General features: G+C 46.7%; 1 protein-coding gene across 3 annotated transcripts in view; it reads right to left on the bottom strand.

Annotated features, from left to right (window-relative positions):
- Positions 1-13,186, bottom strand: part of CEP89 (centrosomal protein 89) — a 133,042-nt gene that overhangs the window by 68,243 nt on the left and 51,613 nt on the right. For all 3 annotated transcript variants that reach the window (XM_030581854.1, XM_030581856.1, XM_030581855.1), the window contains 4 exons: positions 8,336-8,451; positions 5,204-5,384; positions 2,846-3,013; positions 1,176-1,317 (listed from right to left, as the gene is read on the bottom strand). In XM_030581854.1, the coding sequence (XP_030437714.1) occupies positions 1,176-1,317; positions 2,846-3,013; positions 5,204-5,384; positions 8,336-8,451 (607 nt within the window). The remainder of the gene's footprint in view (positions 1-1,175; positions 1,318-2,845; positions 3,014-5,203; positions 5,385-8,335; positions 8,452-13,186) is intronic.

A 13,186-nucleotide genomic window follows, 5' to 3' on the forward strand; every position in this document is an offset into this window, starting at 1 on the left:
TTTGTGGGTTCATCTCCATGCGCACAGTTTACAAAACTGGGCCCATCAAGTCCTTGACTGGGATAATTCAACACTCTCTCAGACTAACTGTACACTGTTACAGTCCCCTACTCTCACTCTAATTAAGTCTGTTATATTATTTCTAATCATGGTCCCTGGGATTATTACAGTTGCTTTTAAACACTGATCTATAAAATCTCTTCTTTTGCTCTTTCTATCCACGTGCTCAAATCTGTTTACACACCTAAAACAGTGGTCTCCAAGCTTTTTACACCCAAAATCACTTTTTAATTTAAGGGCAACTCAGGATCTACCCCGCCCCTTCCCCGAGGCCCTGCTCCGCTCACTCCATTTTCCCCCTCCTACCGTCGCCCACTCTTCCCCCACCCTCACTCACTTTCACCAGGCTGCGGCTGGGGTTCAGGAGGGGTGTGGACTCTGGGATGGGGCCAAGGAGTTCGCAGTGTGGGAGGGGGCTCCGGGCTGAGCATGGGGCAGGGAGTTGGGGTGCAGGAGGGAGTGAGGGGTAAAAGCTGTGGGAGGGAGTTTGGGTGCAGGAGGGGGCTTCGGGCTAGGGCAGAGTGTTGGGCCGCAGGAGGGGGTATGGGGTGCTGGCTCCGGAAGGGGCTCAGGGCTGGGGTGCAGCCTCCCGCCAGGCAGCACTTATCTCAGGCAGCTCACTTATCTCAGACTCCCTGCCTGCCCGAGCCCCACGCTGCTCCCAGAAGGGGCCAATATGCCCCTTTGGCCCAGAGGGGCGGGGGGACATGGCTCCATGCACTGCACCGCTCTGCAGTCACTGCCTCAACAGCTCCCATTGGCCACAGTTCCCCATTCCAGGTCAATAGGAGCGGTGGGGGAGGGGCTCGCAGGCAAGAGGACTATGTGGACACCCCTCCTCCCTGGAGCTGCGGGGGCATGCTGGCCGCTTTCGAGAGCGGCATGACCAGGGCAGGCAGGAAGCCTGCCTTAGCACAGCCCTGCTGCACCACCGGAGATTGCGATCGATTGGCAGAGTCTCTAGGATTGGCAGATTGGCAGAGTCTCCATCACGATTGACAGGTTGGTGACAACTGATATAAACCATTACATTTTGAAATATTAATCCTCATGTTAGTTGTTTTCTTTTTTTCATAATAAAACAAGGAAACCTGAAATATCCCTAAATAATTTACCAAATGTATAAGATGGTCACGTTCCTGAGTTATATTCTCTGCCAAGCTAATAAGATTTGCTAAGTACTGATGAGCTGCCACTTCCTTTTCCATTGCTTCATCCAACTGCTGTTTCAGAAGACATATTTTCTTCTGTGATTTCCTACAAAATATAAAGATAAAAACAGGAAAATCTTATTTTTAAGCACTAAACTACTATATAACAATTTAAAAGCATTGTTTTTGTGCATACATTAGCTTTTAAACGGTACTGTCTTACGAGTCAAATCACATGTAAGGAAAGATTCTGAAACAAGATGATTTTAAATATAAAAGGTCAATAATCTAACCGTAGTACATTAAAAAAAAACATACATCATCTTTGTCAGTTTACAGGAAGACCAAACCTCTATATCCTCTAATTTTTGTCTGTTTTGTTTCAGGCAATGAGTACTACTGAACTATCTGAATGACTAGCAAATACAGTGAAAACTTTCTAACATACTACTTGGATATAAAAGGATGCTCCTGGAATGATAAATATTTTAAAAAATTCTTGTTCACTGAAATAGTTTTATCTCATGGGTATCATATAAAAGAAGTTTGTTCAGTATGGAACAATAAACTCTTCCATAACACTGAATAATTTACCAGTGTTTATTATTTATTAACTCATCATATGCAATCTGACAATTTATCTACTTTTATCAAAGACCTAAAAAATAATCAAATATTTTTTCAGATATGAACTGGCTCAGGATGCTTGGGTTGCCACAAGCATAATGGCCTGTGACGACTTTGTATTCTTTCCTGATTTGATGGAGCACGTGATCATAACAAATAATTATTCCAAGAAATATCCTGTGATGCATGATAGTTAGAAATTCATGCTCAACGCCGTGCAATACAAGGGTAATCCAGCATTCTAATAATTACAACACTTTTTTTTTATCTGATGGTTCAAAAATACATTTCAAAATAACATTATTCCGATCATATTTTTGCATGTTCTCTTGTGTTGCAAAAAGCATCGCGGCATGAGACCCAGCAAATCTGACCCATACTTTGTCTTGCATATTTTTCTTAAATTCATTTGTTCACATCTTGGAGATTTTATTATTTTCCTAGGTTTTCTAACATTCTGTCCAGTTCGTTACACACAGTCCGCCACAATAGTCTACTATAAGTTGATGATACACATATGCTTTTGTTGTTTTTTATAGTTCTGCATAATACCTGCTGCACTGAGGTAGGTACTTAAATTCTATGACAATATTCCCTTTTTACTTGTGAAATGTTTGAATATTGGGCTTAATTTCTAGCTTCACAATATGCCTACAATTACTGTGATTGCTTACCTAAATCAGGTAACTGGCTAATGATAATTTTCACATGCATTTTCTCAGTGCAGTCATGGTAATTGTGCATGAAAATTATACAGTTATTTCGCTAACATATTAAACATCAGGCCTGTATAGGTAATACAGAAGTTAAATCATATTTCACTGGAAAGACACACAAATTTTAGAGAATATACATAATTGGCATCAATAAGACTTAGTGTGTCTGGAGAAGGCTGTAGGGGTCACGGGCCAACAATATTTTTTCAGCGAGATATTACTTTGTTTTTTAAAATGTTAGTGTCGTTGGAAGGAGATATCCAAATGAAGAAGAAAAGGATATAGATAAACCTATTTGTCTTTTGTGCCATTTTCAGCTCAGCTTCCAGGATCTTGTTTTCAGCAACTAGGTCATTTTTCTCTAAGAGCAGGCTCTTTTTCTGTGCTTGCAATGATGCTAGCCTTTCCATTAGATCTTCCAGCTCAGCACTTCGCTTTTCCTGTTCCTGTTGCAACTGACTGCAGAAAAAGACAATATAAAATGGGTATCAAAGATCTACTTCACTGAGAAAATGGACAAGTTACATATTTGACAGTATATTATTGTTTAGCTTACATTTTACTTAGGTGTCAAAGATACAGATGTTAAAAACTTTGCTACAAGTCAAATGGCCAACAAAGCATAATGCCAATGCAATTACTCAATGGAAAGATGTATACTGGCAACCCTGCTCTAAACAGGATTTATATGTATGCTATATAGTCAAATGTATCCTCTTCCTGGTATTTGGTTTTACTGGTAAATCAAATAACCACCACTAAAACTGCATGACCAGCAGTGCAGAAACCATGTCAATGGATTACTCTCAAAGGTAAAAACATGCTATGCCAAGAGATTAACACATTTCCATCATACCTAGTCTTGAGCAAAAATAACTCAGCTGAATGTCATAAAATGTAACGAATTAAGTTCTAGACAACCTGAGGTAGAAAGTTAACATTCTCTCTTAAATATGTCCTTTAAAACTCAAATAATGCCATAAAATATCACAGGCCATCAAGCAATGAACATATTTTCATGGTGGAGGCAGGAGGTAGTAAAACAGTTCTCGGTTCATTAAAATAGCTTAGCATGCATTTTTATGAGAAACTGAGATACATAAATTTAAAACACACTGATGGTTAGTTATATAATTCACTTTAAACTACAAGACATTGAAGGGATTTAAGTTCTGATATATTTCATTTTTATTATTAAAAACTAAATCTTAGTGAATGGAAAGAGAAGAAATGTTTCTGCACCAGAAGAAAAAAGTAAAAGCTTTTTACTTTTCACCAGAGGCTTGTTTGATTCAGACATGTTGTTTGATCAGACTGGATTTATCAAAGTGATGTGCTCCTAGGACCTTTTAAGTTTATTTGTATCTTTCCCCTAGAGTATGGGTTAGCAACCTGAAATATTATAGACTGTTGGGCATGACATGTTTATTGCTAACTTTTGTTAATTCTTTATGTGGTATCTTGCTAGACTTTTCAAGATTTTATAAATGGGGATGGACATTTAATTGACATATCAGATTTGTTTTTCCCAATCTGTTGTACTGTAGTGCTTGGCATTGCTTAGTGTTTTGTCCTGAGCTCTCATACTTGAAATTGTGGAAAATGGAGAAAAATAGTGTTTTCAGTTTGAGATCTGAGTATATTTTATACATTTGCCACCAAAGAAGGGAACAAGAAATTGAAAACAATTCAGAAATAAGGAAAACAGCTTCTAAGGTTATTACAAATGTTAATATGAATTATCTTATTTTCAATAAAGCAGTTTTCTTATAACAAAAAGACTTTGGTATTTACAATACAAATTCTGCATCTTTGTGCTAGGGCATGAAAACCTAAGTTAAATGAATTTTTAAAATGTAATCAAGCAATGGGAATAGTCAAAAATACATTAGGATTTTTAAATTCAGTTTTAATTGTCCATAGCATTACCAGTAATGACATTTGTTTTCTAAAATATAATTTTTAAACCTAAGGTGCATTTTTTGTTTTAGTTTACATGGTGTTTTATCTAGGTATAAATATGGGTGAAATCCTGGTTCTGTGAACTGAATGGCAAAATGCCCATTGATTTCAATGGAACCAGAATGTCCCTCTGTTTTTATCAACCTACAAAATTAAGTTAACAGTTTTCTAAAATAGTATTTCTCTACCTTCTTTGTACTCTGCCAGCTACCTTAATAACATATGGATCTTGATGGAAAAGAACACTGGTGATTGGGTCCTGGTGCAGCAAAGGGATCTGTATGGGTATAAGAGCCTGCTCATGTAGATACTTTGCAGGATCGGGGCCTTTCACCCCACGTCTGTATACAGCAGGGTTAGGCAACCTATGGCACGCGTGCCAAAGGCGGCACACAAGCTCATTTTCAGTGGCACTCACACTGCCCGGGTCATGGCGACCAGTCCGGGGGCCTCTGCATTTTAATTTAAATTTTAAATGAAGCTTCTTAAACATTTTGAAAACTTACTTGCTTTACATACAACAATAGTTCAGTTATATATTATAGACTTAGAGAGAGAGAGACCTTCTAAAAACATTAAAATGTATTACTGGCATGCAAAACCTTAAATTAGAGTGAATAAATGAAGACTCGGCACACCACTTCTGAAAGGTTGCTGACCCCTGGTATATAGTATATAGACCCATACCTTCTTAATGCATTCACCAAAGCAACATGCTCCTCTGCTGTTACTCTGCCATTCAGATTTGCTTTCAGTTCTTCACATGTGGAGCATAAAGACTTCAGCTGCTTCTGATTCTCTGATATCTCCTCTTCCTGGCTTTGTTTCTTAGCTTCCAAAACCATTAGCTGTTTGGTCAATTTTGAAACTTCATGGGGAGTGAAAAAAAACCTGTTGACACAACAGAACTAATCCACAAATCAAGTCAAAATTCTAATTAAAACAATAGGACATAATTTAATAGCTGCATTAAGCACTGGACCAATCATTGCTTGACTTGTCAAATTAAGTATTGCACTTTCATCCTATGGCTTCTGCTATCTGTCAAGCAGTTTAGCGAGATGCCAGTCTTATCCACAGTTAAGAACAAAGAGAAAATCCTTGTTCTATATCTGAATTTTCACTAACTTCTGCCTTGGCCAAAACTAAACCTCAACCAACCCACCTGAAATTCCATGTGGGGGGGGTTATTTGTTAGTTTCCTGGAAGATTTGAGGCAAACTGGAGAACTGTTTGGAGAGAGTGTGTATGTGTGTGTGTATATATATATATATGTGTGTGTGTATATATATAAAATATAAAAAGCTGTTAACTTCTTGGATATTTTCTTGATGTATTTTGGCTCATCACAACCCCAAAACAGTTTGGCCTAGAAACTTCAAATCAGTTTGAATCTGTTGGTCTTGGTGAGGACTGGTGCCTTTTTAGTAGCTTTGAGTTACAGAATGAATGGTGTTTTTTTTTTTAATTTAAAAACACTTGCTATGAATATTAGCAGCCTTGTGGAGTTCCAAACTGTGCATGGGCCCTGATGGAAACTTCAAAAGTTTCATATGCCAGGTGCAGATTTTATACAGTTAGTATTGCAGCCCATGAGTTAAGACCTCTTCAATGTTCCCAGTATACACAGAAACTTACCAAGACTGTGGACTTCTGAAAGCCAATTCAACTAAAGCACAGAAGCCAAGGAACTTTAAGATTTTACTTTTTTCATGGCTCTCTGAGAAGTCAAGGGAGGAACACCTATATGGCCTCTAACTTCAGTAATATATACCCTATAACAGAGGTGGGCAAACTACGGCCCGTGAGCCACATCCAGCCCATGGCACAGTCCTGCCTGGCCCCTGAGCTCCTCCCATGCTATCTCCCCTTCCCCACAGCCTCAGCTCCCTGCGCCGCCAGTGCTCTGACTGGCTCTGGCATGGCTGGCTCTGGCATGGTAAGGGGCGGGGGGAGCGGGAGGATCTGGGGGGCAGTCAGGGGACAGGGAGCGATTGGATGGGGTGGAGGTTGTGGGGGGCAAGGTCAGAGAACTGGGAATGGGGGCGCTGGATAGGTGTGGGAGTCCCGGGGACTGTCAGGGGGTGAGGGTGTGGATTGGAGCAGTCAGGGGACGGGGGGGGTTGGATGGGTCAGGGGCTCGCGGGAGGGCAGTCAGGTGGATAGGAAGTGGGAGTGGTCAGATGGGAGCGGTGCAGGCTGTTTGGGGAGCCAAAGCCTTCCCTACCTGACCCTCCATAGAGTTTTGCAACCCCGATGTGACCCTCCAGCCAAAAAGTTTGCCCATCCCTGCCCTATAATGTAAGTGGTGAGTGTTGCTTAAAATGTACATAGCCAAAAATTAATATCCTTTAATATCCTCAGGTAAATTAATATCCTTTAATATCCTCAGGTAAATTACACCTAAAAGATTCCTTCCTAGGTTCAAAGAATCTCAGTGACACATCCAAGTTGTGTTATACACGGCAAATAGCTACTATACTAGGATACTTGTCACATTTTTGCAATCATACCTTCAATAGAAAATGTAGGGTTTGTGGGACACAGTTAAGATTTTTCTGGGTGCATTAAACTGAATTTCCATACTTTCAAAATTATTTTACTTAGAAGTGTGGCTTTCTATATTCAAGTTTTAAACTACAACATATTTTAAGGTGTTTTTTTCCCCTTAGATCCTGTTGAAAGTTTCTAAATGTTCATAGGATTTTGCTGGTATAATAATACACCAAAAGTAGCAGAATGATTCTTTATCTAGAATCTTTTCCCTCTTACTTTGTTTTCTTCCTTGCATGTAATTAATGTTCTGAAATCAACCACCAATTAAAGAGTACAAATCTGAATTAAACTGTGTATGTTGTGGGCTTGATTCCTCACTGCAAAAGATGTCATGAAATTTTAAGCAAGGTAGGTTATAAAAATCAGTAGAATCAACCATGTTATTTTTTAGATAATTAACTATTGTAAAGCAATGAACATTATCAACAAAACAGAAAATAAAATCACATAGACTCCAAATGATTTATCTTATACAATATTTAAATAAGATCATACTGTGTTTAACATATTTAATACTACATAAAGTTAAAAGCATTCTAAAATTACTAACAAAACATACTTTTATACATAAATAAAACATTATTTTAACTTCTGGTCACTATTTCCAGTAGAGAAAGTGACTTCTGATTAACACATTGTGGTTCAAGACAGTATGTATTACATAATGTCTGCAAGGGAAATAACTTGGATATTGATTGTAATTTATATTATTTTGACTTAATAGTGCTTTTAGGCATGTATTAATTAAAATAGTGCTGCAGTACTACCTCTGCTACAATTCAAGTAATCCACTCACACCCCAGTCATGGCCTCACAAAGTTGCCAGACCTCCTCGTTAACCTTCTTCCAGTGCTGGCCAAGACAGCCATCCATTACACCAGGAGAAAGCTGGACAGGGTAATGTTCTGCAACTATGGGGTCTATTTCCATTTCCTTGTCCATTCACAAATCCAGGCAGAGTTCCTCTGGGCAGTGTCCAGTGTCAGTGTCCACTGACTCCCTAGATGCCTCTGAGGAACAGTGGGCACTGTCCAGGGTTCTCTGCTCGGTATCATCCTCCGGATCCCTGATTCTTTACCTCAGACCTCACCCTATTCCTGTTGATTCATTTGCTATCTTCCGTATTCAACTGATGCCTGAGTCCAGTGGTTCTTCCTCATTAATTGAGGGGGAGGGGCCTTTAGTTTTGGGGAGGCCTATGCCGGCCCATCCCCAGTACTTCAAATAGTACAGTCAAAATAAGTAGCAATTGAAGTATCTTACCTTCCTGAACATGTTGGTTGTAACTCTCCTTTGCTTTAGCCTGCTGAATTTCAAGTTGCTCCATCAACACTCCATTTTCTTCCAAAACCAGCTTTGCCTGAGTTTGAAGCTGCTGCCTATGATGATGATTGATTTAGAAATAATGTACCACTCATACATTAGTAAGTTAAATAATTAAAAGAAGACAATGAAATGAACCTTACATTAATTTTAGACTGGTATTTGCAGCTTTCTGTTCTTCTTCGAGTGATTGCTCATATCCATTCCAGTTAGGTGTACGCGCCGCGCGTGCACATTCGTCGGAAAACTTTTACCCTAGCAACTCAGTGGGCCGGCAGGTCGCCCCCTAGAGTGGCGCCACCATGGCGCTCCATATATACTCCTGCCGGCCCACCCGCTCCTCAGTTCCTTCTTACCGCCCGTGTCGGTCGTTGGAACAGTGGAGCGCGGCTTAGCTGACCTCCACTTCCCTAGCTACTCGTTTTCTCGTATATAATTATGCAGTTATAACACTTTTATATATATATTTGTATGGTTATACGTGTTTTCCTTGCTAACATGGTTAGTTTAGTTAGCGGGGTTCAGGAAGTAGCCCCTTCCATGAGCCCAGTGCCGGAGCCATGCATGGCTCACCGGATTTTCAAAAGGGGCCCGGCTTACCAGAAGCCGCGGCCGAAGAGAGATCTACATGACTCCTGTTTGAAGAATCACACTTGACAGATAAGTGCTCCATTTGCAAGGCTTTTAAGCCGAGAACAAAAAGGTGCGGGACTTTCACTTGCCCCTCCACCTTGGGCGCGGAGCGATGTTCAAGCGGCGGGCAGAAGCGCCTCCTCGGCACCGGACCCCGCCGGTACCACCAAGGCCTTCCGGCACCGACCGTCGCCGGCACCGATGTCGACTCGGCACCGTTCCCTTCTTCCGAGGTCGAGAGAGTCTGCGATTCCTGCTGGTGCCTGGCGGCTCCCCGGCACGCGCCGTGGTTGAGCCCCCTGCTCCCGCTTCTTCCGTGCCACCTGCATCGCAGCCAGAGAGCTCGCCTCAGTTGCGTTATCCGGCCTGCAGAGGCACCGATGACTTCGGCTCCGTCGATTCCAGTCCCCCAGGACCAGGGAATCCGGTGCCTGGCAGCTCCCCGGCTCGCGCCGTGGTAGAGCTTACTGCTCCTGCTGCTTCTGTGCCAGCTGCACCACAGCTAGACAGCTCGTCTAAGATGGCTCGCCCGGCGCCGACGACGTCGGCACCGTCGATCCCGGTCCCACGAGGGCCGTAGAATCCGGTGCCTGACGGCTCCCCGGCACGCGCCGTGGTTGAGCGTATTGCTCCTGCTGCTTCCGTGCCAGCGGCACCGCAGCCAGAGAGCTCGTCTAGTCGGATTGCCCGGCGCTGACACCTACTACGGCACCGATGACGTTGTCACCGTCGATCCCGGTCCCACAAGGGCCGTAGAATCCGGTGCCTGACGGCTCCCCGGCACGCGCCGTGGTTGAGCGTATTGCTCCTGCTGCTTCCGTGCCAGCGGCACCGCAGCCAGAGGGCTCGTCTACGTCGGATCGCCCGGCACCGACGCCTGCTGCGGCACCGATGGCGTCGGCACCGTCGATCCCGGTCCCACACGGGCCGTGGAATCCGGTGCCTGACGGCTCCCCGGCACGCGCCGTGGTTGAGCGTATTGCTCCTGCTGCTTCCGTGCCAGCGGCACCGCAGCCAGAGGGCTCGTCTACGTCGGATCGCCCGGCACCGACACCTGCCGCGGCACCGATGGCGTCGGCACCGTCGATCCCGGTCCCACACGGGCCGTAGAATCCGGTGCCTGACGACTCCCCGGCACGCGCCGTGGTTGAGCGTATCGCTCCGGCTGCTTCCGTGCCAACGGCACCGCAGCCAGAGAGCTCGTCTACGTCGGATCGCCCGGCACCGACCCCTGCTGCGGCGCCGATGACGTCGGCACCGTCGATCCCGGTCCCGCAAGGGCCATAGTATCCGGTGCCTGACGGCTCCCCGGCACGCGCCGTGGTCGAGCTACTTCTCCGGCTGCTTCCGTGCCCACGGCACCGCGGCCAGAGGGCTAGTCTAAGTCGGATCGCCCGGCACCGACACCTGCTTCGGCACCGTCGATCCCGGTCCCGCAAGGGCCGTAGAATCCGGTGCCCGACGGCTCCCCGGCACGCGCCGTGGTTGAGCGTATTACTCCCGCTGCTTCAGTGCTGACGGCACCCCAGCCAGACGGCTTATCTAACTCGGTTCTCCCGGCACCGGCACCTACCGAAGCTCTGATGACCTCGGTACCATGGATCCCGGCCCCACGAGGGCCGTCGAATCCGGTGCCTGACAGCTCCCCAGTACGCACTGTGGTTGAGCCTGCTGTTCCCTGCGCGCCGGAGATGTTACCAACGGCGAGGGCTCTCAGTGCCATGACGGAGTCAGTGCTGCCTGACCCGGGCACCGCCGGTACGGGTAATACAGTCTCTTCAAGGGACTGTCCCCTGTCAGTACAGCAGAGCGGCACCGTCTATGATCACGGTCCCGCAGACGCTCCAAGTCCTGTCGGCACGCCGGACACCACTGGCAGTCCCGGTACTGTTTTCCTCGGTACTGGTCACACTCACTGCACCGGTCGGTATCCCGTTCGCTGACCCGCTATCGGCACCGTTCCGACTTCTGGCACCGGGGCAGGTACCTTGCCTCCTGTAGCTCTTCTCCGAGCCTCGAGATCTCGGTCGACCTCCCGGCGCCGTTCTGGTTGCGGGTCTGGATCTCGTTCCAGGTACCGATACGCCTCCCGATGCCGGTCCCCGGTGCCGAGTTGGGCAAGGTCCGAGTGAGTCAGGGACTCGGCCCGTGCCCTCTTTTAGTACCTCCATGGCCGTCCGGACACGCATCCGTGTCACCCCATATGCGCGGATTTTATGCTCAGGACCACGATCCTGATATCATGGCCAGCGGGCGCCAGCCCCGAAGCGGAAAGAGCCTTGGCGAATGCAAGATGTACTCTGCAGGGGCCCGGCACCTCTGGGTAGCAAAGCAACAAGCCTTGCTTAGCTGCGATAATTATAGCACCTGGGTGGAGGAGTTTCTCCCTCGAACCTCCCACCTAGAGTTCGCTGCCGTCTTGGAGGACGGGGGAAAGAATTTACCCTTTGTTGGTAAAGGCATCTTCGCGGCAGAGACAGCCCCAGACTGCGAAGCCTGCTGGACAATAGGGTCCTAATGCGTCTCAGCATGTATACGCCTGCGACCAAACGCAGGCCTTTATGGCCCCAGCCGCCATACTCTGTGCCTAGCCAGAGGCAGAACTCTGGAAAACGGCAAGGCCAAGGTGGTCGCAGACAAACGTCAGGCCCCCTAAAAAGCCAAAGTCGAGGTCCCTCGCAATTACCACTGGGACCAAAGACGGGCCTTCCAAGGTTCACCGGAGGGCGGTGTACCAGTCGCAGGACGGGATCCTGATCCCGCTTTCTCCTGGCATGGCCCCAGTTACTTTTAGGTCGCTGGGTCCTGCGCACGATGGAGCATAGGTACCACCTTAAAATTGCTCCAGCCCTGTCCCCCTTCAGCGGACGAAAGGGGCTAGGGGTTTTACTCCCGTTATGCCCTAGTCCCCCACTCGACCACAGGTCAGACCTTCCTGGTCCTGCATGGACTCAACCGGTTTGGGATAAGGTTGAAGTTCTGCATGGTATCCCTGGGAACCATTATTCCATCCTTGCCTCCGGGGGGCTACTATGCCGCCCTGGATAGGAAGGACGCGTGCTTTTGCAATGCCATCTTCCCTCCGCATGGGAGATGCCTCCGCTTTATAGCCAGCGGTGAATACTCCCGGTTTACGGCCATAGTCGCCGCCTACCGTAGCTATGTCGGATATGCGTTTTTCCGTATTGGGACGATTCGCTTATCCGAGGAGACTCTGACACACAAACCACTCAGCCCGTGGGCATCGCCACGGTCTTATTCACAGATCAAGGCCTGATGATTACTAATAGAGCAATCCGCTCTGGTTCCCACGCAGAGGTTGGGCTTCCTAGGGGCTATCTTGGTCTCCTACCTAGCCGGAGCCTGCTTATCGCAACTGCGGTTTTAGGCGATGGCATCAATCATCTGAGGTCTGAAGGCTTTCCCAACGACCTCAGCTCGTTCTTGTCTCAGTCTCCTGGGTCCATGGTTGCCCGCAAGTTTGTAACCAAACGCGCCAAGCTCCGCCTCCGTCCTCTCCAAGTCTGGCCCACCTCAGCGTACCGCTTGGACAGGGAGCCAATGGTCATGGTAGTCACCGTTCCCTCGAACGCCTTAGGCTCCCTAGAGTGGTGGCTAACTCCCTCCTTGGTGTGGACAGGATGCGGTTTCATCCGCCCCAGCCCTCACTGCCCCTGACGGCGGACGCATCATCTCTCTGCTCGAGTGCTCATGGTCACCTCCGAGCTTAAGGCCTTCGGTCTTCTAGGGAGCTGGCATTCCTCATTAATGCCCCAAGAATGAGAGTAGTCCGCCTGGCATGCCAGGGGTTCCATCGGCAGCTGCGAGGCCGTTGTATCTCGGTTTACAGCCAACACAATGGCCAGGTGCTTCATAAGCATTCAGGGGGGACATAGTCCTCCCCCCTTTTTTGTCAGGAGGCCATCCATTTCCGGGTCTTTTGCATGGCCCACTCGATGGAGCTGGCGACGTCCTTTCTCCCAGGCGTTCGGAACGTCTTATCTCTTTGACTCAGCAGGTCTTTCCTGTCTTACGAGTCATCACTCTGCCCCATGTGAGGCGTCCCGCTTTCCGGAAGTGGAAATGGTTCCTCACACAGACCTGTTCGCTCACCGCGAGTGCAGGAAATGCCAGGTGTTCTGCTCCTTCCAAGGTCTC

The sequence above is a fragment of the Gopherus evgoodei genome, chromosome 12 (genome assembly GCF_007399415.2).
Source record: "Gopherus evgoodei ecotype Sinaloan lineage chromosome 12, rGopEvg1_v1.p, whole genome shotgun sequence".
Taxonomy (NCBI): Eukaryota; Metazoa; Chordata; order Testudines; family Testudinidae; genus Gopherus; species Gopherus evgoodei.